This window comes from Giraffa tippelskirchi, chromosome 5, assembly GCF_054371585.1.
Source record: "Giraffa tippelskirchi isolate mGirTip1 chromosome 5, T2T-mGirTip1v1.2.pri, whole genome shotgun sequence".
NCBI lineage: Eukaryota > Metazoa > Chordata > Mammalia > Artiodactyla > Giraffidae > Giraffa > Giraffa tippelskirchi.
In genome coordinates, this window is record NC_137279.1 from 193,721,495 (window position 1) to 193,748,538 (window position 27,044).

At 49.0% G+C, this 27,044-nt stretch overlaps 1 protein-coding gene across 8 annotated transcripts in view; it reads left to right on the forward strand.

Annotated features, from left to right (window-relative positions):
• Positions 1-27,044, forward strand: part of FARP2 (FERM, ARH/RhoGEF and pleckstrin domain protein 2) — a 102,446-nt gene that overhangs the window by 38,214 nt on the left and 37,188 nt on the right. For all 8 annotated transcript variants that reach the window (XM_081490585.1, XM_081490584.1, XM_081490583.1 and 5 more), the window contains exons 3-8: positions 8,409-8,513; positions 9,691-9,733; positions 10,822-10,900; positions 13,022-13,119; positions 14,936-15,050; positions 22,829-22,976. In XM_081490585.1, coding sequence (XP_081346711.1) covers positions 8,409-8,513; positions 9,691-9,733; positions 10,822-10,900; positions 13,022-13,119; positions 14,936-15,050; positions 22,829-22,976 — 588 coding nt within the window. The remainder of the gene's footprint in view (positions 1-8,408; positions 8,514-9,690; positions 9,734-10,821; positions 10,901-13,021; positions 13,120-14,935; positions 15,051-22,828; positions 22,977-27,044) is intronic.

Sequence of the window (27,044 nt, forward strand, 5' to 3'; positions counted from 1 at the left end):
AGTCTGCGTGTGTCAGTTCAGTTCAGTTCAGTTCAGTCACTCAGTCGTGTCCGACTCTTTGCGACCCCATGAACCACAGCACACCAGGCCTCCCTGTCCATCACCAATTCCCGGAGTCCACCCAAACCCATGTCCATTGAGTCGGTGATGCCATCCAACCATCTCATCCTCTGTCGTCCCCTTCTCCTCCTGCCCTCAATCTTTCCCAGCATCAGGGTCTTTTCCAATAAGTCAGCTCTTCGCATCAGGTGGCCAAAGTTTTGGAGTTTCAGCTTCAACATCAGTCCTTCCAATGAACACCCAGGACTGATTTCCTTTAGTATGGACTGGTTGGATCTCCTTGCAGTCCAAGGGACTCTCAAGAGTCTTCTCCAACACCACAGTTCAAAAGCATCAATTCTTCAGCACTCAGCTTTCTTTATGGTCCAACTCTCACATCCATACGTGACCACTGGAAAAACCATAGCCTTGACTAAATAGACCTTTGTTGGCAAAGTAATGTCTCTGCGTTTTAATATGCTGTCTAGGTTGGTCATAACTTTCCTTCCACGGAGCAAGTGTCTTTTAATTTCATGGCTGCGTGTGTGATGAGTTGTTAATTGCTGAGCACGATTCAGAGTGCGGTTTCTGCTCTCTGCGAGCCTGTGGTGTAAGGAACCTCTCTGTCCCTCATGTCGGGCACTTGGTGCAGTGCTTGTTACAGACTGGAGGGGACTGGTGTGTGCCTGGGCGTCATGTTGCCCCAGAGACCCGTGTCTGCTCAGGTCACAGCCTCCAGGGAGTCCGTTCTAGGTGGAGCCCTGCGCTGGCCCTGGGCTTCTTGGGTGTGCTGTGTTCTGGGTCACCTTTCTGAAAAGGCCCTTGACTGGACCGTGTCTGGAGGAGATTGATCAGGGCAAGGTTTAGGGCAATGTATTTGGGCCCAGGGCTGGAAAGCGTTCCAGGCAGAGTGTCCAGCAGTGGAGCCAGGTGCCTCGGGAGCTGTGCGTCCTGATGCCATTGGGCAGGAGTGATGCCTCAGAGCATCTCTGGAGGGATCAATGTAAAAGGTGACAGGTTGCTTTCCCTGAACTCCCAGAGCTGTTTGAGTCCTGCTTTCCCTGTGGTGACCTTTGTCCTGAGGAGTCGCCTACCACAGTTGGGCGCACGGCCCTTGGAGTGCAGCCTGGTGACCCGACGTGTGTGCACCTGCCTCCCTCCCCGGAGAGCCTGCCAGAGGCCCCCTTGTGCCCTTACAGCCCCCACAGAGCCACTGCTTTGATCTTCAGACCATAAAGTGGTTTTGCAGATCCTCAGTTTGCTGCAAATGTAATCGTACAGTGTGGGCCCCGACATTTTCAGTAATCAACATCGCTGTACGAAGCAGTGTTTCTTTTTGTTTCATTGCTGGGTCATATTTCATTGTGTCAACAAAACCACTTATTATTTATACACCCTATCTGACATTTCCGTTTTTCCCTGTAAGTAAAGCTGCTGTCTTCCTCAGAGATCAGTGCAAAGAAATAGAGGAAAACAATAGAATGGGAAAGACTAGTGATCTCTTCAAGAAAATTAGAGATACCAAGGAGATAAAATTAGATAAAATTAGAGATACCATTTCATGCAAAGATGGGCTCAGTAAAGGACAGAAATGGTAGGGACCTAACAGAAGCAGAAGATATTAAGAAGAGGTGGCAAGAATACACAGAAGAACTGTACAAAAAAGATCTTCACGACCCAGATAACCACGATGGTGTGATCACTCACCTAGAGCCAGACGTCCTGGAATGTGAAGTCAAATGGGCCTTAGGAAGCATCACGACGAACAAAGCTAGTGGAGGTGATGGAATTCCAGTTGAGCTATTTCAAATCTTGAAAGATGACGCTGTGAAAGTGCATCACTCAATATGCCAGCAAATTTGTAAAACTCAGCAGTGGCCACAGGACTGGAAAAGATCAGTTTTCATTCCAATCCCAAAGAAAGGCAATGCCAAAGAATGCTCAAAGTACCGCACAATTGCACTCATCTCACACGCCAGTAAAGTAATGCTTAAAATTCTCCAAGCCAGGCTTCAGCAATACGTGAACCGTGAACTTCCAGATGTTCAAGCTGGTTTTAGAAAAGGCAGAGGAACCAGACATCAAACTGCCAACATCTGACGGATCATCGAAAAAGCAAGAGAGTACAAGAAAAACATCTATTTCTGCTTTATTGACTATGCCAAAGCCTTTGACTGTGTGGATCACAATAAACTGTGGAAAATTCTGAAAGAGATGGGAATCCCAGACCACCTGACCTGTCTCTTGAGAAACCTGTATGCAGGTCAGGAAGCAACAGTTAGAACTGGACATGGAACAACAGACTGGTCCCAAATAGGAAAAGGAGTACGTCAAGGCTGTATATTGTCACCCTACTTATTTAACTTATATGCAGAGTATATCATGAGAAAAGCTGGGCTGGAGGAAGCATAAGCTGGAATCAAGATTGCCACGAGAAATATCAATAACCTCAGATATGCATATGACACCACCCTTATGGCAGAAAGTGAAGAACTAAAGAGCCTCTTGATGAAAGTGAAAGAGGAGAGTGAAAAAGTTGGCTTAAAGCTCAACATTCAGAAAACTAAGATCATGGCATCCAGTCCCATCACTTCATGGCAGATAGATGGGGAAACAGTGGCTGACTTGATTTTTCTGGGCTCCAAGATCACTGCAGATGGTGATTGCAGCAGTGAAATTAAAAGACACTTACTCCTTGTAAGGAAAGTTATGACCAACCTAGATAGCATATTGAAAAGCAGAGACATTACTTTGCCAACAAAGGTCCATCTAGTCGAGGCTATGGTTTTTCCAGTGGTCATGTATGGATGTGAGAGTTGGACAGTGAAGAAAGCTGAGTGCCGAAGAATTGATGCTTTTGAACTGTGGTGTTGGAGAAGACTCTTGAGAGTTCCTTGGACTGCAAGGAGATCCAACCAGTCCATCCTAAAGGAGATCAGTCCTGAATATTCATTGGAAGGACTGATGTTGAAGCTGAAGCTCCAATACTTTGGCCACCTGATGTGAAGAACCGACTCATTGGAAAAGACTCTGATGCTGGGAAAGATTGAGGATGAGATCGTTGGATGGCATCACCGACTCAATGGACATGGGTTTGGGTGGACTCAGGGAGTTGGTGATGGACAGGGAGGCCTGGCGTGCTGCGGTTCATGGGGTTGCCAAGATTCGGACACGACTGAGCGACTGAACTGAACTGAAAGCTGTGTGGGCATCCGTGCTGACGTCTTCTGTTTGCACTGAACGTGGACAGGCGTTTCTGTGGCATGTGTGCCCGGGCTGACTGCGCCGTCACGAGGACGTGCGGGGTTTCGGCGGAGCATTTCCCCGAGAGCCCCGCAGCCTCATGTCCCCACCCCTGTGCCGGTGTGTCCGTGCCAGCCCCGGCGCCGCCGGCCCCTCGCTTTGGGTCCTGGGGGCTCCGATGCAACAGGGCCACCCTGTGCCACCCAGGGCAGCTCTTCTCTGCGTTGGTCTTCAGTTGCCTAGTCGTGTCCGACTCTGTGCAACCCCGTGGACTGTAGCCCACCAGGCTCCTCTGTCCATGGCATTCTCCAGGCAAGAAGACTGGGGTGGGTTGCCATGCCCTCCTTCAGGGCATCTTCCTGACCCAGGGATTGAACCCGCGTCTCCTGCACTTGCAGGCAGGTTCTTACCACTGAGCCACCTGGGAAGCCCCCTTCTTGCTGTGTATTGGCCATTAAATATGTTCTTTGAAAGTACCTATTCAAATGTCTTGCCCGCTTCTCTTTAGATGGACTGTCTACCTTTCCCTTATGATTTGTGGACCTTTGTTGGACTTTTGTGTTGCAAACAGCCAGTTTGTGACTTGCCGTTTTCATGCCTTACCAGTGTCCTCTGATGTACAGAAGTTTGGTTTTCAGGTGGTCCGTATATCCAGCCGTTCTTCTGTGGTTTAAGTGCCTTTTGTGTCACGTGGTTCAATTCTCCCAAACCAACGGTCACTGTTAGTTCACTGTGCCCCTTCCGAGGAGGGTCTGCTTTCACCTGCAGCCCGCACGTGTGTTTACAGGTTGTATGTGTATGTATGTCTCCAAGCCGCGGCGCGCGTGCGCTCTTCTGCAGCCGGCTGTGTTCTCCTCACAGTTTACCTTGATGGTCTTCTCAACTTCTGTGCAGAGAGCGGTCTAGCAGCCCGGCCTGTGCTGCAGCTTTGGGGTACATTAACCGTCTGCTCTGAGAAGCACTGTGGTGACGAAGGTTGTTCTACATGCGTAGTTTAGCACCTGTGAAATACTTCTTTTGGGCCCACTCCGTATGCCTTGCAGGATCTTAGTCCCCCTCCAGGGCTGGCCCCGTGCCCCTCAGCAGTGAGAGCATGGAGTCCTCCTAACCGGGAAGTCCCGAGAGGCCTCTTGAGAGTAGGGGCTTGACAAGCCCGGCGGACACTTCAGTCCTGGGGATTGGCGCCCTCGTGGGCTCCAGAGATGGTCCTGTTTGCTGCCCTGCCCCACGGGGGGCCTGTGTCCTCTGCTCCCTGACTCGGCGCCTTCAGATTCTCCGCCCGTCTGATAGACAGAAGGTGGGTCTGGTGTGGTTTATCTGCCTTTCTCTAACTCTGCCCAAACGTCACTTAGGCTTCTGTTTCTGTCAACAGCCTGTCCTTTTGCCATTTCCTATTCGGTTGCAGTTTGCTTGTTTGAGAGAAATCAGCCCTTTGCGGTGTGAGCTCTGAAAGTTTCTCCGTTGTCTTTGAAGACGTCTTCCGACTGTGCGGGGTTTCTTTGTGTGCAGATGTTTTATGTCAGTGTTCATTCTCTCAATGCCCCTGTGATGGCTGTTAGCTGCTGGAGTGGTCTTCTCCCACGCGGAGTACAAAACAGGTTCATCTCACTGCAGGACTTACATGGGTAGGTGCTTATGTGTTTAGATATTTTATTCATCTTGAAATTAGTATGTGAGATAAGGATACGCCTAGTTTTTTCCAGATGGATACCCAATAACGTTTATTGAATAGTCTGTTTCCTCCCACTGGTTGATCTGAAATGTCACTATTACCAGACATTCACCCGTTTTATGTGTTCTGGTTTATTTCTTCACCTCTCGTTGTATTTCCCTGATTCATCTGTATGGACGTGCACCAGATGTTTGCATTACTATGGTTTCTCAACAATTTGAGTATCTGCTAAGGCTCATCCTCTCTTATTTTTCTTTTTCAGAATTTTCTTGACTGTTCTTGCATTCTAAAAAATGTAATACATCAGCTGTGGAATGAGCCGATCCTTTCCTTAAAGAACCCTCTTGGTACTTTTATTAGGGGTGCCAGGGGTCTGTGGGTCAGCGGAAGGAGAACTGACGCCCCTGTGGGTATCTCTGCAGGAAGGCGGATGCTGTCCACCTCTGCCCCTGATTCTGTCTCGTAATCATGTTTTTAAACTTTTCTCCATAAGGCTCTCTTTTATTGGAAGTTTATTCCAAGATATCTCAGCTTTTCCATTGCTGTTCCAGACGTGGCTGTTTCTTCGTCTGCGTCCCGAAAAAGCCACTGGTATCTGTACAGTAATTTCCCCATCTCCTACCTGAATCCCAGCTTTTGTGTAGTGCCTTTCTAGTTGATGTAGTGCTGTGAAGCTCATAGGGCTGGCATCACAGGACCTTGACCTGGAAGGCCTGCGTCTGTGCTCCGTGAGCTGTATCTTCAGGGAGATCACTGAGTTCACCTTTCTGTCTGGACAAGGTGCTCATTCTGTGGTTCTCCGTGAGCATCCCTGCTAGGATGAGGGACAGGGTTTTATTCCTTCAAATAGCAGTTCTCACTTCAGGAGCCTCAGCATCTCCCAAGCATGCAGGGAAAAAATCTGGTGGTTAAACGTGGTTGTGTCCCTCTTACTCCACTTATGTGTATTTTATCTTAACTGCACAAATGACATGCCTGCTGATGGAAAATTTAGACTTTAATATCTAGGACTAGTTAATAATTGAGGTGAGCGTGGCAGGCCTTACCCCATCCCCCACTTCCGCTCAGCCCCTTAAAGATGCAGCACACAGCCTTCATGACTTGTCTCTGGTTTGTGTGGGTAGGGTGCGCCGTCTCTGTGGCGCGTGGGTAGGGTGCGCCGTCTCTGTGGCGCGTGGGTAGGGTGCGCCGTCTCTGTGGCGCGTGGCTAGGGTGCGCCGTCTCTGTGGCGCGTGGCTAGGGTGCGCCGTCTCTGTGGCGCGTGGGTAGGGTGCGCCGTCTCTGTGGCGCGTGGGTAGGGTGCGCCGTCTCTGTGGCGCGTGGGTAGGGTGCGCCGTCTCTGTGGCGCGTGGGTAGGGTGCGCCGTCTCTGTGGCGCGTGGGTAGGGTGCGCCGTCTCTGTGGAGCGTCGGTAGGGTGCGCCGTCTCTGTGGAGCGTGGGTAGGGTGCGCCGTCTCTGTGGAGCGTGGGTAGGGTGCGCCGTCTCTGTGGCGCGTGGGTAGGGTGCGCCGTCTCTGTGGCGCGTGGGTAGGGTGCGCCGTCTCTGTGGAGCGTCGGTAGGGTGCGCCGTCTCTGTGGCGCGTGGGTAGGGTGCGCCGTCTCTGTGGCGCGTGGGTAGGGTGCGCCGTCTCTGTGGAGCGTGGGTAGGGTGCGCCGTCTCTGTGGCGCGTGGGTAGGGTGCGCCGTCTCTGTGGCGCGTGGGTAGGGTGCGCCGTCTCTGGTGTGTGTGGGTAGGGTGCGCCGTCTCTGTGGAGTGTGGGTAGGGTGCGCTGTCTCTGTGGCGCGTGGGTAGGGTGCGCTGTCTCTGTGGAGCGTCGGTAGGGTGCGCTGTCTCTGTGACGCGTGGGTAGGGTGCGCTGTCTCTGTGGAGCGTCGGTAGGGTGCTCTGTCTCTGTGGCGCGTGGGTAGGGTGCGCTGTCTCTGTGGAGCGTGGGTAGGGTGCGCTGTCTCTGTGGAGCGTGGGTAGGGTGCGCTGTCTCTGTGGCGCGTGGGTAGGGTGCGCTGTCTCTGTGGAGCGTGGGTAGGGTGCGCTGTCTCTGTGGCGCGTGGGTAGGGTGCGCTGTCTCTGTGGAGCGTGGGTAGGGTGCGCTGTCTCTGTGGAGTGTGGGTAGGGTGTGCTGTCTGTGGCACGTGGGTAGGGGGCGCTGTCTCTGTGGTGTGTTGGGCTGTCTCTGTGGCGCATGGGTAGGGTGCGCTGTCTCTGTGGAGTGTGGGTAGGGTGTGCTGTCTGTGGCGCGTGGGTAGGGGGCGCTGTCTCTGTGGTGTGTTGGGCTGTCTCTGTGGCGCATGGGTAGGGTGCGCTGTCTCTGTGGAGTGTGGGTAGGGTGCGCTGTCTGTGGAGTGTGGGTAGGGTTGTTTTATGAAAGGGAGTCACAGTGTATGGAGACGGAAACTGCTTTCTTGACTGAACTGTTGTCTTGACTCTGTTTCATCATGGTCCATACAGAGTTCCGTGTTCTTCTCAAGGGATGTGTAACTTAATTATGGATGCGCCCATCACTACTCATTTTACAATTCTCTGCGCGTCCGTCCTTGCATGTCAGCTCTGCAGCTGTTCTGGGTTATCTGCAGAAGGAAGCGAAAGTGGAGTTGCTGGGGCAAAGGTGCACGTATGAGGTGTTTTCACGTCATCCGGGCAGTGGATGTGGTCTCCCCGCAGCCACACCGCGCGCTGCCAGCATCATCATAACCTGTTTGATGGGTGAAAAGGGAGACCTCCCTGTTTTCATTTATTTATTACCAGAGGCTTGAGTCCTTCGTTTGCCTGAAGCCATGCATATTTCTTCACACAGTTCATAAGAGCAGCATGAGACAGGAGTTGTTTAGCGTGATTCAAGATTGTAACTTTGCTCGGTGTCTTTCTTTTCAGAAAATGTTTAGTTTTGTTTCATTGAATCTGTCTCCCTTTGTGCTCTGCTTAGGGGACTCTCCTCACCCCGAGGCCACAGACACAGCCTCCTCTGTGTTCTTCCAGCCTTTAGTCCGGGGGAACTCATCTTTGGGAGCACAGTGAGGGCTGCCCTCTCACGCTGTGCGGGGCGGCCAGACACTGCCTCACCGCTGGGATCCCCTGCAGGCATGGACGCGAGGCTCACCTCTTCAGTAAACGTCAGAATCCTTTGATGAAATGTTTACTGAGGCTAAAAATGGTTCCTGTAACCTTAAAGTTAGGGAAGAATGTAACTAAACACACTGACAATGTCAAATCAAGGCCCTTTTAGCTTCATTGCCTGTCAGTTTCTGGGAAGGGAGAGCCTGTTCATTTGTTCGCGCTGTGACAGTTTGTGAGCCTCATCAGAGGGGAGAGGGCAACAAGGAGTTAAGGTAACAAAGCTCTGCCTGTGGGGAGGGGGAGGGGGAGGGGGAGGGGGAGGGCTCCCGCCCAGCGTTCATAAATCTTTGTTATTGACGGTAGTGTAATTAATCCTCCTCCCGTTTCCTCTATCTCATCACAGCCTAAGTGCGATGGCCAGGTCTTACTGACACAGGTGTGGAAGCGCTTGAATCTGATAGAATGTGACTACTTCGGCCTGGAGTTTCAGAACGTGCAGTCCTGCTGGGTACGTGCCCGGGGTGTCTTTTTGAAAACAGGCTCTGGATGAGCTGCGGGATGCTGACGGTGGTGCTCCTGGGCCAGTTCCCCGGGACCTGCTGGCATGATGCAGGCAGGGCACACTGTGATCCTCAGACTGTGCCATTGAAATGTTCTCTGTACAGCTTCAGAGGAACCCCTTCTGCACAAATTACAAAAGCAAGTAGCACATATCTTCTGTGATACTCTTTTCAAGGGTTGTTCAGGCTCTCAGTTGTGTCCGACTCTTTGCAACTCCATGGACTGCAGCACTCCAGGCCTCCCTGTCCATCACCAACTCCCGGAGTTTGCTCAAATTCATGTCCATCAAGTCAGTGATGCCATCCAACCAACTCATCCTCTGTCGTCCCCTTCCCTTCCTGCCTTCAGTCTTTCTCAGCATCAGGGTCTTTTCCAGTGAGTCATTTCAAGGGTGGATTTGAGCAAACTGCTTTACTAAACTGGTTATGCTCATTCTACTTAATAGATGAACCATCAAAGTGTGGAGCTTTAGTGTTTATAGGTGGGAATGTTCTAAAGAAACCAAATGACCTGTTAGTTCAGAAAGCACGTCAGCATCATGGAGCCACGGCCACCCCATCACACGGGAGTCCTCTCGTCAGCTCGCCGTTTACAGAGGCAGCGGGTGCCTGACGTGTGTTTGGTCCTAGCAGATACCCCTACATACACACACACTACATCACACCCACACCCCACACACCCCACACACACCACACGCCATACACACATACCACACTCACACCACACATCACACACACATACCACATCATATACACACACCACACAGACATCACACACACACACCACACACATACCACACTCACACCACACATCACACACACACTCACACACACACACACCACACAGATGTCACACACACACACCACACACATACCACACACCATGCACACACCTACACACACAGAGTTCTCTCTACTCTGCCCAGCGATAGCACACTCTGTGACTCGGTGGTTTACAGCTGGCCCTGCGGTACTTGGCGTCTGTTGTGTCAAGATTCGACATGGGGGGGATGTTCCTGCTTTAAATATTTGTCTTACATATAAATATTTTTGTGTTTTGTGATATACTTATTAAATAGAGAAGTAAGTTAATGAATTTGATATCTTTCCTTAAATTCTCTTTAGATCTGGCTTGAACCTATGAAACCCATCATTAGACAAGTACGAAGTAAGTCCTTTTTTTAACTCTTTAAAATTCTGTTCACTTAAGATGCCTTGTCCTTGACTGTTCAAATTCAAGGCACAGCCGATCATGGTTGTCTCCCTCGGGGCAGCAGTGAAGCAACACCAGCCGCAGGAGCACTTAGAGGTCGCTTTGCCGTTTAGCTTTAAGGGTGGAGGGTGGGGCGCCATTTAACTCAGATAGTTCTTGGTTACCTGCCTCACTTGTGGGAGAAATAAGACATGCTGGTCAATATTGCTTCCATTTTTAGCCAATATGCAAAATAAGTGTGCAGCTTCTAATTATGAAAGGACATTCAGGGTGACATCTCCAGTAAACTCACCTGTAACTTTCTTAGAACTAAATTGAGGGGCAGAGGATTATGGAAGGAATTTCTGTTCACTTAGAAGCCAAGGCCATTTCAATTGCCATAGCATTTTAGCAAAGCAGTTCCTCTTTTCTGTTGGTGAAAATTACATGACTGTGTTATTATAAAATTTCAGTAAAGCTAAAATACTCAGATGAGCTAATATCTTATGCTTTTCCTTTATAACATTTTTCTTTCACTAAAGTATATAAGAGTTTAAAGAATAATGGACTTTTAACTTTTTTATTTATTTTTATTTTTTGGCTTTACCACTCTGCTCATGGGATCTCACTTCCCTGACCAGGGGTTGAACTCAGGCCCTGGCAGTGAAAGCCCGGAATCATAGCCACCAGGCCACCTGGAAGCTCCCAGGCTTTTTAAATTATTGCTACTACTATTAGTATAAACACTGTAATTTTTTATCACTTTTTTACTCCTAAAATAAAAAGAATATATTTTAAGATTTTAATGTGCAGTCTTTTTTTTTAGGGTTTCAATAACCCCTGCTTAATACAAAAGTTTTTCATTTTTTTCTTTGCTACATGTGACCGGTACTTAGGACTAATAATAGCTCCATGCATAGGAAGTGTCTTAATATCCTCTTACTTGAAAAGATTTGCTCTAACAGTCCATTTGAAAGCACCAGCTCAGTTATGCCAGAACATGCAGAGAGATAGCAAATACAGAGAGTGACTTATTTGTGGACTTTAAATTTTTCTTTCTATAGGACCAAAGAATGCAGTGCTTCGCCTGGCGGTGAAGTTTTTCCCACCGGATCCGGGTCAGTTGCAAGAAGAATATACACGGTAAAGAGCCTGCCTGACAAGAGCCGCCATGAGCAGGGTCCCACTCATCCACGTCCTCTGCAGCACCTGTGTGTCCCCTGGGGGCCTGGTCCGGGTCCTTCACACAGAGAACAAGCCCAGTGTCCATGTCCAAGCTGGAACCAGAGCGTCACAGCTAAAAGAAGCATTGTTGGAGTTAACTCTTCACAGACCCAAATACAAATAGGATTTAGAAGAAAGATTGTGGTACAAATTTGAGAATTGAAAGTGGGGTGTTAGGGTACTGCTGAGCAAATATTCTCCAGATGAGCCTAGATTTGTGTGTGTGCACAAAGTTTGAAGAAGGGCATGGCACCCCACTCCAGTATTCTTGCCTGGAGAATCCCATGGACAGAGGAGCCTGGTGGGCTGCAGTCCATAGGGTTGCACAGAGTCAGACACAACTGAAGCGACTTAGCACGCTCACACAAAGTTTGTAGGAATTTTGCCCATTCCTTTACTATTTTATCAACAAAATGACTTTAACTGGGAGAAGGACCAGTGTGAGAGTCCTTAGGAGTGTACAGAGCAGAAATTCTTCAGGGAATCTCTTTTGTACTGCTTTTTTAAATTCATGATTGATTCTTTGCAGAAATGATTGAAAGTGTTTGCAGTCATTTCACCTGGGTAATAAGATTATGGAAGTGGTTTTTTCCCTTGTGTTTTATGTACCGATTTTATCATGAGGAATAAAGCAAAAATCTAAAAATCAAGTGAAAACCCAGAGTCGGATATAAGTGAAGAAAGGACTACAGTGACGATGCAATAGTAACAGAATAGCTTCCTGACCTAACGTAGATTTGTACCCGAATCCTCTGGGTCTTGGGCCCTCGGCCTGGGTCTTTGCCAACTGTTCCATTGTCATAAATCCCCAGGCTGGGCTGCGGGGAGGCTTAGACCACGTGGCTCCAGCCTCAAGTCTTCACAAGAGGGAGGCCGACCCCAGGGACAGCAGAAAATATGACTGTGCACAGAGCTTATTTTAACAGTGCATTAAATACCTGACATTTACCAAGAACTCCCTTTTCAGGAACCGCTTTTAAATATTTATACCTCGACAACTGTGAGCAACAGGAAGTGTCAGCCTAATTATGTCCTGGGGCCAAGCTGGGTTTATGCAGAAGGTCCTTGTTTTATTTATTAAAAAATGACATATCTGTGGTAAAAGAAAAAAAGCTTTAACGTTACGTGGAGTAAAAAGTGGGCATGCCTCTTCACTGCATGCCACTCCCGTCCCTGAAGGATTGACGCGGGGGCGTGTCCTCCAGGTGGAGTCCCACAGACCTGGGGCCTTAAATGATTATCTTACAAAACAGCATCAAACTGCACACGCAGCTGCGGGTGGGCGGCTTTTTCTGTCTGCGTGCCCGCTGCCTGCCGTGGACGTCCCTCCGTGTCCGTGTGTGTGGCTGCCTCCAGATTGGGTTGACCAGCCTCGTGCTGGTGCGGGTCCGGGTTGTTTCCAGCTGTTCTCTGCGGCAGCGCTGCAGATAAGTCTCCTTCTGCACACATCTTCATGAGCTCTGGGAACATTTCTGTAGAAAAGTTCACGGGGTGGGATTGTTTGAGAAGGGGACGCACATTTCCGGTGTGAGCCCCAGGAAGGACGGGGAGGCTGTCCCGCTCCCCCCGTGTCTCCAGCACCTGGGGCACCCTTGTGTTTGGGGCTGCCCACTGGTGGAGTGAATGAGTGTGTAAATGGTGTCAGCTCACCCCTGCTGCACTCTGACCAGTTAATTCAGGATGCCTGTGTCTCAGCCTCTAGCCAAGACCGGGTATTATCCATCTCTCTGAAACTCACAGCCACACTGACGCTCTGTCCTTGTTGGCTGTTTCTGCTACTTCCTACAAAACCGTGAGTGCGGTTTTGTCTATGTAACACAAGGAGCACGAGTTTGTGAGCCTCCTCCTTGAAAGCGTGGCTCCGGTAGTCTGGTGCCCGGGCTGTGGTGTGCCACCTGCCATGTGGATGCTGAGCTCTGTGGGGCCAGGCCTCCTGGGCACCATCTGCTCCGTGTGGCAGGGCTGTGTGTCTTCCTGCGACGTGGGGGCCTGTGTCCCAGGAGCCTTGGGGCTGACAGCTGTGCTTATACCTCCTCCTAGATACCTGTTTGTCCTGCAGCTTAAGAGAGACCTTCTGGAGGAACGTCTGACCTGCACGGACACCACGGCTGCCCTCCTGGCGTCCCACCTCCTGCAGGGTGAGTGTCCCCACATGGTCCACACTCATGGGACCCGTTGTGCCCAGGTTTTTCTGAGGGGCTAAAGGTTAGCTTCCTGCCTGGGAGGGAGACGGGCCATGCGAGCCCCCAACGGTCTCCCTTGGCCTTAGACCTCCAGTTTGGCCTCCAGGCTGTACCCTGACTCTGGGGTGACATCACAGCCCCTGCGACAAGGCAGGTGTCAGTCCCTGAAGGACAGAGGAGACCCTCCAGTATCAGCAGGAGATGCTTCAGAGCATGAAGCGTTATGTGACTTCAGACATGAGCTGGGAGGAGCGTGAGGGGAGGCTGTGGGCAGCAGGTGTGGGCTCCCCCTGTGCAGGACAGAAGGGAGGAGACCCAGAAGGCCCCTGGATGGGACCGTGTCTTCCTGTGTAGAATGGGGGCTCTGGAGTGGAGGCTCAGGAAGCAGGGCGTATAGAGGTTCCAGCACGTGAGGACCACAGGGTATGTGCCCTTCCTTGGTCCTTCCCTGACACACCATCTCCAAACAGCAAATGTTCTCAGAGGTTTGCCACCCTGCCAGGTGGGTCTTGTTCACGGTTGGCAACACAAGTGTCGGAGCATCTTTATCGTTGTTCAGTCACTCAGTCGTGTCTGACTCTCTGTGACCCCATGGAGTGCAGCACACCAGGCTTCCCTGTCCTTCGCTATGTCCTGGAGTTTGCTCAAACTCATGTCCATTGAGTCAGTGATGCCATCCAACCATCTCATCCTCTGTCGTCCCCTTCTCCTCCCGCCTTCAGTCTTTCCCAGCATGAAGGTCTTTTCATATGAGTCAGCTCTTCGCATCCGGTGGCCAAAGTATTGGAGTTTCAGCTTCAGCATCAGTCCTTCCAATGAGTATTGAGGACTGATTTCCTTTAGGATGGACTGGCTGGATCTCCTTGCAGTCCAAGGGACTCTCAGGAGTCTTGTAGTTATTGTCTGTCCTGGGTCCTCTCAGACGGAAGGTGGCCTTCAGTGCACGCCGCCATTTGGCGGTGCCTCTTGCTTGAGGGCTGTGTGTGCAGCTCATGTGTCCCTTAGTGACTTGGCCACCTCGGGCCTGTGCTGCGGAGACTGGAGGCCGGTGAAGACGCATGCGGCCAGATGTCCCGGAGGGTTCTGACCTGGTCCTTGGCTTTAGAGACACGTCAGGCAGCTGCCAAGCCGTGCCCGGGGCTGAGGCTCAGACGCAGCAGCAGGTGGTCCTGGTCTGGGTGGTGGGTGCGGGGTGGGGTGAGCAAGTCCTGTTGTGTATACACTCGTGCCAAGGTGTGATCCTGTGCCTGCAGCTCTTCTCTGAGTGTGAGACTGTCTCCAAACAGAGTATATTGCCTAAAATGATTGGGCTTGAACCACTGTTTTTCAAATAAGTGGAGCCTTAAAATACATGAAACTAGAGAGACAGTCGTTGTTTCCTGAGAATTTGAGAAGTCCTGAAGGAAAAAACAATTTAAAATACATTATCCCAAAACAAAGCACAGGACCTCATCCTGGGTGCAGTGGTCTTGAGACAGCTGACAGAGAGAGTGTGGATGAAAACGTAGCCGACAGCAGCTCGGGATTTGCCGCCCGAGTTGCTTGCCAGCATCTTTCCTGTTTAAGACTCAGGAGAAATTCCCTTCACCTGCCTGTGAGTTTGCTTCTAATAGCATAAAGTATTTGGGAAAATCTAGTATAAGATTTTGTTTGAGGGGTATATTCTTTTATTACAGAATTAGAATAATTTTTTTGCTTTTAATTCATGCGTTTACATGCTTATATTTTTACGTAAGCACTAAGATTGCCTGCTGTTCCCCTCTCACCTCAGCTGAAGTCGGGGACTACGATGAGGCACTGGACCGGGACCACCTGCGCGCCCACGAGTACGTGCCGCGGCAGGAGCGCACCCTGCACAGGATCCTGGAGTTTCACCGCGAGCTCGCGTGAGTTGGGGCCTCATCAGGCTTGGGCGAGACACTCGCCCCTGCCCGCTCCGCAGGGCAGACCTGGTCCTGTGGCGGCCACGCTGGGTCCGGTGTCCGGGGTGGGGTCATCCGTGCCGCAGCCCTGTCGTCTGGCTCCCTGAGACTTGGCCCTGGGGTGAGGTGAGGGCGACCCGAGGAGGGGCTGAGAGATGGAGAGGCCGGGACGGGCTCTGGTGGGGAGGGTCCTGGAGGCCTGGGCCTGGGGAGGGAGCCTGCAGATGCAGGCGCGCCGACGCCCTGCAGGTGAAGCTGCCCTGCAGGTGAAGCTCCGCTGCAGGCCCTGCTGTTGGCTCAGGGTAGGGGTGGCTTTGAGTGACGCAGACCCAGGTCAGACCCTTGACGATCCCCTCCCCTTCCTGAAGGGCTGTGCTTGCCCACGTGTTCTGCTCGCAGCCAGAGGAGCCTCCTGCATGTCTGGTTGGGTGGCACTGGCTTCCAGACCTGTCATTTGTGACCTGTGGGCTGGAGTGATGGGCGGAGCCCACTCTGAGAGGACCGCAAGGGTGAACCACAAGGATGAACCTAAAAGATGAGCCACAAGGGTGAACCACAAGAATGAACTGCAAGAATGAACTGCAAAGATGAGCCACAGGATATGGCTGAGGCAACAGCCTGGGATGGGAGGGCCGACCAGCACCCAAGGCTCTAGTCCTGGTTTAAGCCATGGAGCCAGAAAAAGCCTTGTAGAACCTGAAACCATGAAACTCCTGGAAGAAAACAGGCAGTGTGTTCTTGGACATGGATTTTTGCAATACAGTAGACCCCTTAACAACATAGGCTCGACCTGGGCAAGTCCACTCACACACGGGCTGTTTCAGTAGCGGATGCTACATGGGGTGGTCCGAGGCAGGTTGAATTCTCAGATGTAGAACCATGGATACCGAGGGCCGACGGGGGTGTGTGTGCAGAGGGTTGGGGCCCCTAACCCCCAATTTGTTCAAGGGTCACCTCTCTCATTCTGGATCTGTCTCCTCAGGCAAGGGAAACAAGCAAAAATTAACAAATGGGACCTAATAAAACCAAAAAGCTTTTGCACAGCAAAGGAAACTCATCAACAAAACAAAAGGCTACCTACTGAAAAGGAGAAAATATGTCTGGTATGGTAAGGAGTCAGTATCCAAAATATACACAGAAGTCATACAACTCAGCGTGAAAAAAAAAAAACTTGATTGAAAACTGAGCAGAGGACCTGAAGAGACATCTTTCTAAAGAAACACACAGACACGTGAAAAGATGCTCAGCATCACTAGTCATCAGGAAAATGCACATCAAAACCACAATGAGATACCCCCTCACACCTGTCAGTTCAGTTCAGTTCAGTCGCTCGGTCATGTCCGACTTTTTGTGACCTCATGGACCGCAGCACGCCAGGCCTCCCTGTCCGTCACCAACTCCCAGAGTCTACCCAAACACATGTCCATTGAGTCGGTGATGCCATCCAACCATCTCATCCTCTGTTGTCCCCTTCTCCTCCTGCCCCCAATCCTACCCAGCATTAGGGTCTTTTCCAATGAGTCAACTCTTCGCATGAGGTGGCCAAAGTATTGGAGTTTCAGCTTCAACATCAGTCCTTCCAATGAACACCCAGGACTGATCTCCTTTAGGATGGATTCGTTGGATCTCCTTAAGTCCAAGGGACTCTCAAGAGTCTTCTCCAACACCACAGTTCAAAAGCATCAATTCTTCGGCGCTCAGCTTTCTTTATAGTCCAACTCTCACATCCATACATGACCACTGGAAAAACCATAGCCTTGGCTAGATGGACTTTTGTTGGCAAAGTAATGTCTCTGCTTTTTAATATGCTGTCTAAGTCGGTCATAACTTTCCTTCCAAGGAGTAAACGTCTTTTAATTTCATGGCTGCAATCACCATCTGCAGTGACTATACAGTGGAAGTGAGAAATAGATTTAAGGGACTAGATCTGATAGACAGAAAGCCTAAAGAACTATGAACAGAGGTTCATGACATTGTACAGGAGACAGGAATCAAGACCATCCCCAAGAAAAAGAAATGCAAAAAAGCCAAATGGCTGTCTGAGGAGGCTGTGAAAATATGGGAAGCGAAAAGCAAAGGAGAAAAGGAAAGATATACGCATCTGAATGCAGAGTTCCAGAGAATAGCAAGGAGAGATAAGAAAGCCTTCCTCAGCGATCAGTGCAAAGAAATAAGAGGAAAACAATAGAATGGGGAAGACTAGAGATCTCTTCAAGAAAATTAGAGATACCAAGGGAACATTTCATGCAAAGATGGGCTCAATAAAGGACAGAAATGGTAGGGACCTAACAGAAGCAGAAGATATTAAGAAGAGGTGGCAAGAATACACAGAAGAACTGTACAAAAAAGATCTTCACGACCCAGATAATCACGATGGTGTGATCACTCACCTAGAGCCAGACATCCTGGAATGTGAAGTCAAGTGGGCCTTAGGAAGCATCATGATGAACAAAGCTAGTGGAGGTGATGGAATTCCAGTTGAGCTATTTCAAATCCTGAAAGATGACGCTGTGAAAGTGCTGCACTCAATATGCCAGCAAATTTGGAAAACTCAGCAGTGGCCACAGGACTGGAAAAGATCAGTTTTCATTCCAATCCCAAAGAAAGGCAATGCCAAAGAATGCTCAAACTACCACACAATTGCACTCATCTCACATGCTAGTAAAGTAATGCTTAAAATTCTCCAAGCCAGGCTTCAGCAATACATGAACCGTGAACTTCCAGATGTTCAAGCTGGTTTTAGAAAAGGCAGAGGAACCAGAGATCAAATTGCCAAATCCGCTGGATCATCAAAAAAGCAAGCGAGTTCCAGAAAAACGTCTATGCTTCATTGACTATGCCAAAGCCTTTGACTGTGTGGATCACAATAAACTGTGGAAAATTCTTAAAGAGATGGGAATACCAGACCCGCTGACACCTGTCAGAGGCTGTTACATAAAATACAAGAAATAAATCAACAGAGGAGTGGATAAAGAAGATGTGGTGTGTGTGTGTGTGTGTGTGTGTATATATATATATACACACACAATGGAATACTACTCAGCCACAGTAAGAAAGAAATCCTGTTATTTGCAACAATACGGATGGACTTGGAGGGTAGTGTGCCAAGTGAAATAAGTCAGATAGAGAAGGACAAATACTACAGGATTTCACTTACATATGGAATCTTAGAGATACAGCAAACTAGTGGGTAGAACAAAGAAGAAACAGATGCATGACACAGGCCACAAACTAGTGGTTACCAGTGGGGAGAGGGATGGGGAAGGGGTGGGCTAGGGGTAGAGGAGTAAGAGGGACAATCTACCGTGTATCAAATAGACCAGCCACAGGATGTACTGTGCACACAGGGAACATAGCCAGTTGTTGTGAAGTCACTCAGTCGTATCTGACTCTGCGACCCCATAGAAGGCAGGCTTCCCTGTCCTTGATCATCTTCTGGAGCTTGTTCAAACTACTGTCCGTCGAGTCAGTGGTGCCCTCCAACCATCTCATCCTCTGTCGTCCCCTTCTCCTCCTGCCTTCAATCTTTCCCAGCATCAGGGCCTTTTTCTAATGAGTCAACTCTTCACATCAGGTGACCAAAGTGTTAGTATTGGAGCTTCAGATTCAGCATCAGTCCTTTCAATGAATAGTCAGGACTGATTTCCTTTAGGATGAACTGGTTGGATCTCCTTGCAGTCCAAGGGACTCTCAAGAGTCTTCTCCAACACCACACAGTTCAAAAGCATCAGTTCTTCAACTCTCAGCCTTCTTTATATTCCAACTCTCACATCCATACATGACTACAGGAAAAGCCACAGCTTTGACTGTGTGGACCTTTGTCAGCAAAGTAATGTCTCTGCTTTTTAACATGCTCCCTAAGTTTGTCATTGCTTTTCTAACAAGGACCAAGCATCTTTTAATTTCATGGCTGCAGTCACCATCTGTAGTGATTTTGGAGCCCAAGAAAATAAAGTCTGTCACAGTTTCCATTGTTTCCCCATCTATTTGCCGTGAAGTGATGGGACCAGATGCCATGATCTTAGTTTTTGAATGTGAATTTTAAGCCTGCTTTTTCACTTTCCTCTTTCACCTTCATCAAGAAGCTCTTTAGTTCTTCTTCACTTTCTCCCATTAGGGTGGTGTCATCTGTGTATCTGAGGTTATTGATATTTCTTCCACCAGTCTTGATTCCAGCTTGTGCTTCATCCAGCCCGGCATTTCGCATGATGTACTCTGCAAGGAGATCAAACCAGTCAATCCTTAGGAAATAAGTCCTGAATATTCATTGGAAGGACTGATGCTGAAGCTGAAGCTCCAATACTTTGGCCACCTGATGAGAAGAGTGGACTCATTAGAAAAGACCTTGATGGTGGCAAAGATTGAAGGCAGGAGGAGAAGGGGACAACAGAGGATGAGATGGTTGGATGGTATCACCAACTCAATGGACATGAGTTTGACCAAGCCCTGGGAGTTGGTGATGGACAGGGAAGCCTGGCATGCTGCAGTCCATGGTGTCACAGTTGGACATGACCGAGCAAGTGAACTGAACTGAACTCTCCATATAAGTTAAATAAGCAGGGTGACAATATACAGCCTTGACATACTCCTTTCCCAATTTTGAACCAGTCCATTATTCCATGTTCAGTTATAACTGTTGCTTCTTGACCTGCATACAAATTCCTCAGGAGGCAGGTAAGGTGGTCTGATATTCCCATCTCTTGAAGAATTTTCCACAGTTTGTTGTGATCCGCACAGTCAAAGGCTTTAGCATAGTCAATGAAGCAGAAGTAGATGTTTTTCTGGAATTCTCTTGCTTTTTCTGTGATCCAGTGGATGTTGGCAATTTGATCTCTGCTTCCTCTGCCTTTTCTAAAACTACCTTGTACATCTGGAAGTTCTTGGTTCACATACTATTGCAGCCTGGCATGGAGAACTTTGAGCATTAATTTGCTAGCATGTGAAATGGGTGCAATTGTGCAGCAGTTTGAACCTTCTTTGGCATTGCCCTTCTTTGGGATTGGAATGAAAACTGACCTTTTCCAGTCCTGTGGCCACTGCTGAGTTTTCCAAATTTGGTGGCATATTGAGTGCAGCACTTCCACAGCATCATCTTTTAGGATTCGAAAAACCTCAGCTGAAATTGCATCACCTTCACTAGTTTTGTTCGTCGTGATGCTTCCTAAGGCCCACTTGACTTCACATTCCAGGATGTCTGGCTCTAGCTGAGTGATCACACCATCATGGTTATCTGGGTCATTAAGATCTGTTTTATGTAGTTCTTTGTATTCTTGCTACCTCTTCTTAATATCTTCTGCTTCTGTTAGGTCGATACCATTTCTGTCCTGTATTGAGTCCATCTTTGCATAAAATGTGCCCTTGGTATCTCTAATTTTCTTGAAGAGATCTCTAGTCTTTCCCATTCTATTGTTTTCCTCTATTTCTTTGCATTGATCGTTGAGGAAGGCTTTCTTATCTCTCCTTGCTATTCTTTGGAACTCTGCATTCAGATGGGTATATCTTTGCTTTTCTCCTTTACCTTCCATTCTTTTCTTTCCTCAGCTATTTGTAAGGCCTCCTCAGTCAACCATTTTGCCTTTTTGCATTTCTTTTTCTTGGAGATGGTTTTGATCACTGCTTCCTGTACAATGTCATGAACCTCTGTCCATAGTTCTTCAGGTGCTCTATCAGATCTAATCCCTTGAAATATTTCTCATTTCCACTGTATAATCGTAAGGGATTTGATTTAGGTCATACCTGAATGGTCTAATGGTTTTCCCTGCTTTCTTCAATTTAAGTCTGAATTTGGCAATAAGGAGTCCATGATCTGAGCCACAGTCAGCTCCTAGTCTTGTTTTTGCTGACTGTATAGAGCTTCTGCATGTTTGGCTGCAAAGAATATAATCAATCTGATTTCATTATTGGCCATCTGGTGATGTCCATGTGTAGAGTCATCTCTTGTGTTGTTGGAAGAGGGTGTTTGCTATGACCAGTGCGTTCTCTTGGCAAAATTCTGTTAGCCTTTGCCCTGCTTCATTCTGTACTCCAAGGCCAAATTTGCCTGTTACTCCAGGTGTCTCTTGACTTCCTACTTTTGCATGCCAGTCCCCTGTGATGAAAAGGACATCTTTTTGGGTGTTAGTTCTAGAAGGTCTTGTAGGTCTTTATAGAACCGTTCAATTTCAGCTTCTTTGGCATTAATGCTTGGGGCGTAGACTTAGATTACTGTGATATTGAACGGTTTGCCTTGGAAATGAACAGAGATCATTCTGTCGTTTTTGACATTGCATCCAAGTACTGCATTTTGGACTCTTTTGTTGACTATGAGGGTTACCCCATTTCTTCTAAAGAATTCTTGCCCACTCTAGTAGATATAATGGTCATCTGAATTAAATTCACCCATTCCGGTTCATTTTAGTTCACTGATTTCTAAATATATAGCCAGTATTTTATAACAACTATAAATGGAGTTCAGTTCAATTGCTCATTCGTGTCCGACTCTTTGCGACCCCATGAACCGCAGCACGCCAGGCCTCAGTACATAACCTTTAAAAATTATGAATCCTCTTGCACACCTATAGCTTATATAATATTATACATTAGCTATACTTCATTTTTTAAAAAAACAGGAAATAAGTGTTGGTGAGGATGTGGAGAAAAGGGAACCCTTGTGCAGTGTTGATGGGCGCGTTCGTCGGTGCGGTAGCCGTGGGAAACAAAATGGAGGTGCTTCAAAAAACATAAATCGACTCAATATTCTGTGGCCTATGTGGGAAAAGAATCTAAAAAAGAGTAGACATATGTATATGTGTCAGATTCACTTTGCTCTACACCAAAAACTAACACAATATTGTAAATCAACTCCAATTTAAAAATCTAAAATTAAATACATAAAAATTTAAACTAGAGCTGCCATATGATCCAAAATTCTACTCCTGGGTGTTTACCCAAAGAAAACAGAAACACTGACTGGAACAGATGCACGCACCCCCGTGCTCACAGCAACATTCCTTATGGTAGCCAGGACACAGACGCCCCCTGAGTGCCCATCAGGAGACGAGCGGGTGAAGAATATGTGTACATACAGTGGGGTCATCGCCTTGCTGATGGTTTATTAGAGTGTCGGTTGATAAGCGTCTAGTCAGCTTCAAAGGATGGACATTTCTTCAAAGAATGGAAATCACAGGAATGGCGTAAACCAAGCAGTCGTGTTATTCCTAAAAGATCCAAAACCTCAGGCCCTCAGAAGCATGAAGGAAAAGAGCTGTTTATGGAAGTTGCTCGTGGGGGCTCTGGGCTGTCCTGAGCGCCAGCCCTGGGGCCGCTCGGTGTCGCCGGCCGTGTGCCAGGCGAGGACAGCGCCAGTTGTTTTGGTGATTCTATTTTTGTTCATTTTCATAATTCAATTTTTATAAAGGTATATTCTAATGGTTAGAATTGTACACGTTAAAGTTTTGAAGTGGGTTTAATGAGATACTAGGGTTATCCGTGGTCTGTCCTGTATTTAGTGTTCCTCTCTGCCTGTAATGTTTGCACATCACTTTGTCCATATTAAGATAAAATTATAAGGCTGAGCATCTCATGAGTGCAAAGAAACTACTCGCCCCCTGGGGATTCCAGAGCAGAAGGAAGGGGGCAGTTTCTGTGGCCTGTGTGCAGTGCTGTTTGTCGTGGGTAAGTATCTGTAGGGGACGCTGGTTGTGCTCCGTCCTGTTTCCCCGGCTCTCTCAGGGGCGCTGTGAACGTGTTGTCTTTTATTGCAGTGGCCAGACGCCTGCGGAGTCAGACTTCCAGGTGCTGGAAATTGCCCGGAAGCTGGAAATGTACGGCATCAGGTTTCACTCGGCTTCTGACCGGGAGGGGGCCAAGATCAAGCTGGCTGTGTCCCACGCGGGCGTCCTGGTCTTCCAGGTAGGTGGGCAGGGTGCTGGCCTCACGTGCGCTGGGAAGTCCTGGTGGCTGAGTCGCCTCGGACCGGGAGGCAGAGCGTTGCGGACTGTGCGATCCGGCCCGACCCCCTTCGAGAGGTCGTTTTCTTGTCCTGGACTCTGTCCCGGAGCCCGCTCTTCCTTCTAGTGCTGCTCGGAAGGGCCCCCACTCGGAACCTCACCCCGGGGCTCAGAGCACCCTGCGGGGCGGCGTCTCCCCGGGGGTGCGGGGCTGCTGCCGGGGGGCCTCCGCCGCGGGCCGCAGCCCCACCGAGTGCGGGAGCCAGAGCCGCCTGGAGACCCCCTGGGGCAGCCCGTGGTCCCGGGAGCGCGGAAGGAGGCCCGTGCGGGGCCCCGAGCTGCCCCAGAGGCCGTGTCCGCGTGCTGCGCCGGCCGACGCGCCCGCCTGCGGCTCCGGAGCCCTCCCTGGCGCGGGGCCTCGGCGCCTCCGGGGAAGGCGGCTGCAGCTCCTCCCTCCGGGCCCGGCTTCACGCAGCCCCCGAGACAGCGGGTCTGAGCCCGGCCTCCCCGACCGAGAACGCTTAGTTTCTCCTTCTCTTCCTTTCTTTTTTAAAATTAGGCATCAAATTTCAACTTCCTGTCAGAAAGAAGGTCAGGGTTGCGCTTAGTCAGCCGTGTGGCCTCCTCGGGCGTCCAGGCCCCCACGTGCGCCCTCTGCCGGCGGCCCCTGCCCGGCGCGCAGGGGCGAGCGCAGCCCTCAGGATCGAGGCTGTCATCCTTCCAGAAAAGGACAGGCCATCTAGGACCAGAAGACATCGTAAAAGCAAAGGATTAGAGACTTTGGGTTAAAGGCGGCAGACTGAATCCATTTCCACTCCCTCAGGATCCCCACTGGAAGAACAGTGAAGGGACTTTTTAAACTTGACATCAGTAAGAACCAAGAATGGAAGGGAGACCGCAGCGAGCAGGGACTGTCCGCGGAGTCTGGGAGCTGGGAGGCGAGGGCCGGCGGGCCGGGGGCAGGGCAGCTACAGTGGCCGCCTCCCCGGGCGAGGGCCTCCCCGAGGAGGTGGAGGGGGGCGCCTGCGCGTGGGCTTCTGACCCCGGGGTCCCCACTCCAGCCCCGGGAGCTGCTGGCCAGCCCTTCAGAGCCTCCTCCTTAAAGACTCATCACAGACACGTTCCGACGGCCTGAAAGCACCGAGAATCCGAAGAGCTCCCAGAGTCCCACGTGCTCGTCACACAGGCTCTGCCCACACGGGCTCTGCCCAGCGTGTGCTCTCACCCCTGCCCCTCCACACATACAGATCACATATTCAAGGGCCAGCACACGTGTGCATGAACAGACAGGCAGAACACACACACGCTGACACATAAACACACACACAGAGACCACATACACACACGCAGACACATACACACACGGACATGCATCCAGACACATATCCACACACACAGACACATATACAAGGACCAGCACACACATCCGCACACAGAACACACACACGATGACACATAAATACACACACAGACCACATACACACACACGCAGACACATACACACAGACATACATCCAGACACATATTCACACATATCCACACACAGAGACACATATACACATCCAGACACATAGACACACAGACACACATATATACATACAGACATACACACACATATCCACACACAGAGACACATATACACACATAAACACACACAAACACAGAGATATATATATACACAGACATATCTGCGGACACACAGACACATAAACATACATACAAACCACATATACACACACATACATACTGACACACATATATACACAGAGAGACACATATACATACAAAGACATACACGCATACACACAGACCACACATACACAGTTCAGTTCAGTTCAGTCACTCAGTCGTGTCCTACTCTTTGCGACCCCATGAACCGCAGCACACCAGGCCTCCCTGTCCATCACCAACTCCCGGAGTTTACCCAAACACATGTCCATCTAGTCGGTGATGCTATCCAGCCATCTCATCCTCTGTCGTGCCATTCTCCTCCTGCCCTCAATCTTGCCCAGCATCAGAGTCTTTTCCAATGAGGCAGCTCTTCACATCAGGTGGCCAAAGTATTGGAGTTTCAGCTTCAACATCAGTCCTTCCAATGAACACCCAGGACTGATCTCCTCTAGGATGGACTGGTTGGATCTCTTTGCAGCCCAAGGGACTCTCAAGAGTCTTCTCCAACACCACAGTTCAAAAGCATCAATTCTTCAGCGCTCAGCTTCCTTTATAGTCCAACTCTCACATCCATACATGACCACTGGAAAAACCATAGCCTTGACTAAATGGACCTTTGTTGGCAAAGTAGTGTCTCTGCTTTATAATATGCTGTCTAGGTTGGTCATAACTTTCCTTCCAAGGAGTAAGTGTCTTTTAATTTCATGGCTGCAGTCACCATCTGCAGTGATTTTGGAGCCCAGAGAAATAGTCAGCCACTGTTTCCACTGTTTCCCCATCTATTTGCCATGAAGTGATGGGACCAGATGCCGTGATCTTAGTTTTCTGAATGTTGAGCTTTAAGCCAACTTTTTCACTCTCCTCTTTCACTTTCATCAAGAGGCTCCTTAGGTCTTCTTCACTTTCTGTCATAAGGATGGTGTCATCTGCGTATCTGAGGTTATTGATATTTCTCCCAGCAATCTTGATTCCAGCCTGTGCTTCCTCCAGCCCAGCGTTTCTCATGATGTACTCTGCATATAAGTTAAATAAGCAGGGCGACAATATACAGCCTTGACGTACTCCTTTTCCTATTTGGATCCAGTCTGTTGTTCCATGTCCAGTTCTAACTGTTGCTTCCTGACCTGCATACAGGTTTCTCAAGAGACAGGTCAGGTGGTCTGATATGCCCATCTCTGTCAGAATTTTCCACAGTTTATTGTGATCCACACAGTCAAAGGCTTTGGCATAGTCAATGAAGCATAAATAGATGTTTTTCTGGAACTCTCTTGCTTTTTTGATGATCCATCGGATGTTGGCAATTTGATCTCTGGTTCCTCTGCCTTTTCTAAAACCAGCTTGAACATCTGGAAGTTCACAGTTCACGTATTGCTGAAGCCTGGCTTGGAGAATTTTAAGCATTACTTTACTAGTGTGTGAGATGAGTGCAATTGTGTGGTAGTTTGAGCATTCTTTGGCATTGCCTTTCTTTGGGATTGGAATGAAAACTGACCTTTTCCAGTCCTGTGGCCACAGCTGAGTTTTCCAAATTTGTTGGCATATTGAGTGCAGCACTTTCACAGCGTCATCTTTCAGGATTTGAAATAGCTCAACTGGAATTCCATCACCTCCACTAGCTTTGTTCGTCATGATGCTTCCTAAGGCCCACTTGACTTCACATTCCAGGATGTCTGGCTCTAGGTGAGTGATCACACCATCATGACTGTCTGGGTTGTGAAGAACTTTTTTGTACAATTCTTCTGTGTATTCTTGCCACCTCTTCTTAATATCTTCTGCTTCTGTTAGGTCCCTACCATTTCTGTCCTTTATTGAGCCCATCTTTGCATGAAATGTTCCCTTGGTATCTCTAATTTTCTTGAAGAGATCTCTAGTCTTCCCCATTCTATTGTTTTCCTCTTATTTCTTTGCACTGATCGCTGAGGAAGGCTTTCTTATCTCTCCTTGCTATTCTCTGGAACTCTGCATTCAGATGCGTATATCTTTCCTTTTCTCCTTTGCCTTTCGCTTCCCGTATTTTCTCGGCCTCCTCAGACAGCCATTTTGCTTTTTTGCATTTCTTTTTCTTGGGAATGGTCTTGATCCCTGTCTCCTGTACAGTGTCACAAACCTCCGTCCATAGTTCATCAGGCACTCTGTCTATCAGATCTAGTCCTTTAAATGTATTCTCACTTCCACTGTATAATCATAAGGGATTTGATTTAGGTCATACCTGAATGGTCTAGTGGTTTTCTCCACTTTCTTCAATTTCAGTCTGAATTTGGCAATAAGGAGTTCATGATCTGATCCACAGTCAGCTCCCGGTCTTGTTTTTGCTGACTGTATAGAGCTTCTGCATGTTTGGCTGCAAAGAATATAATCA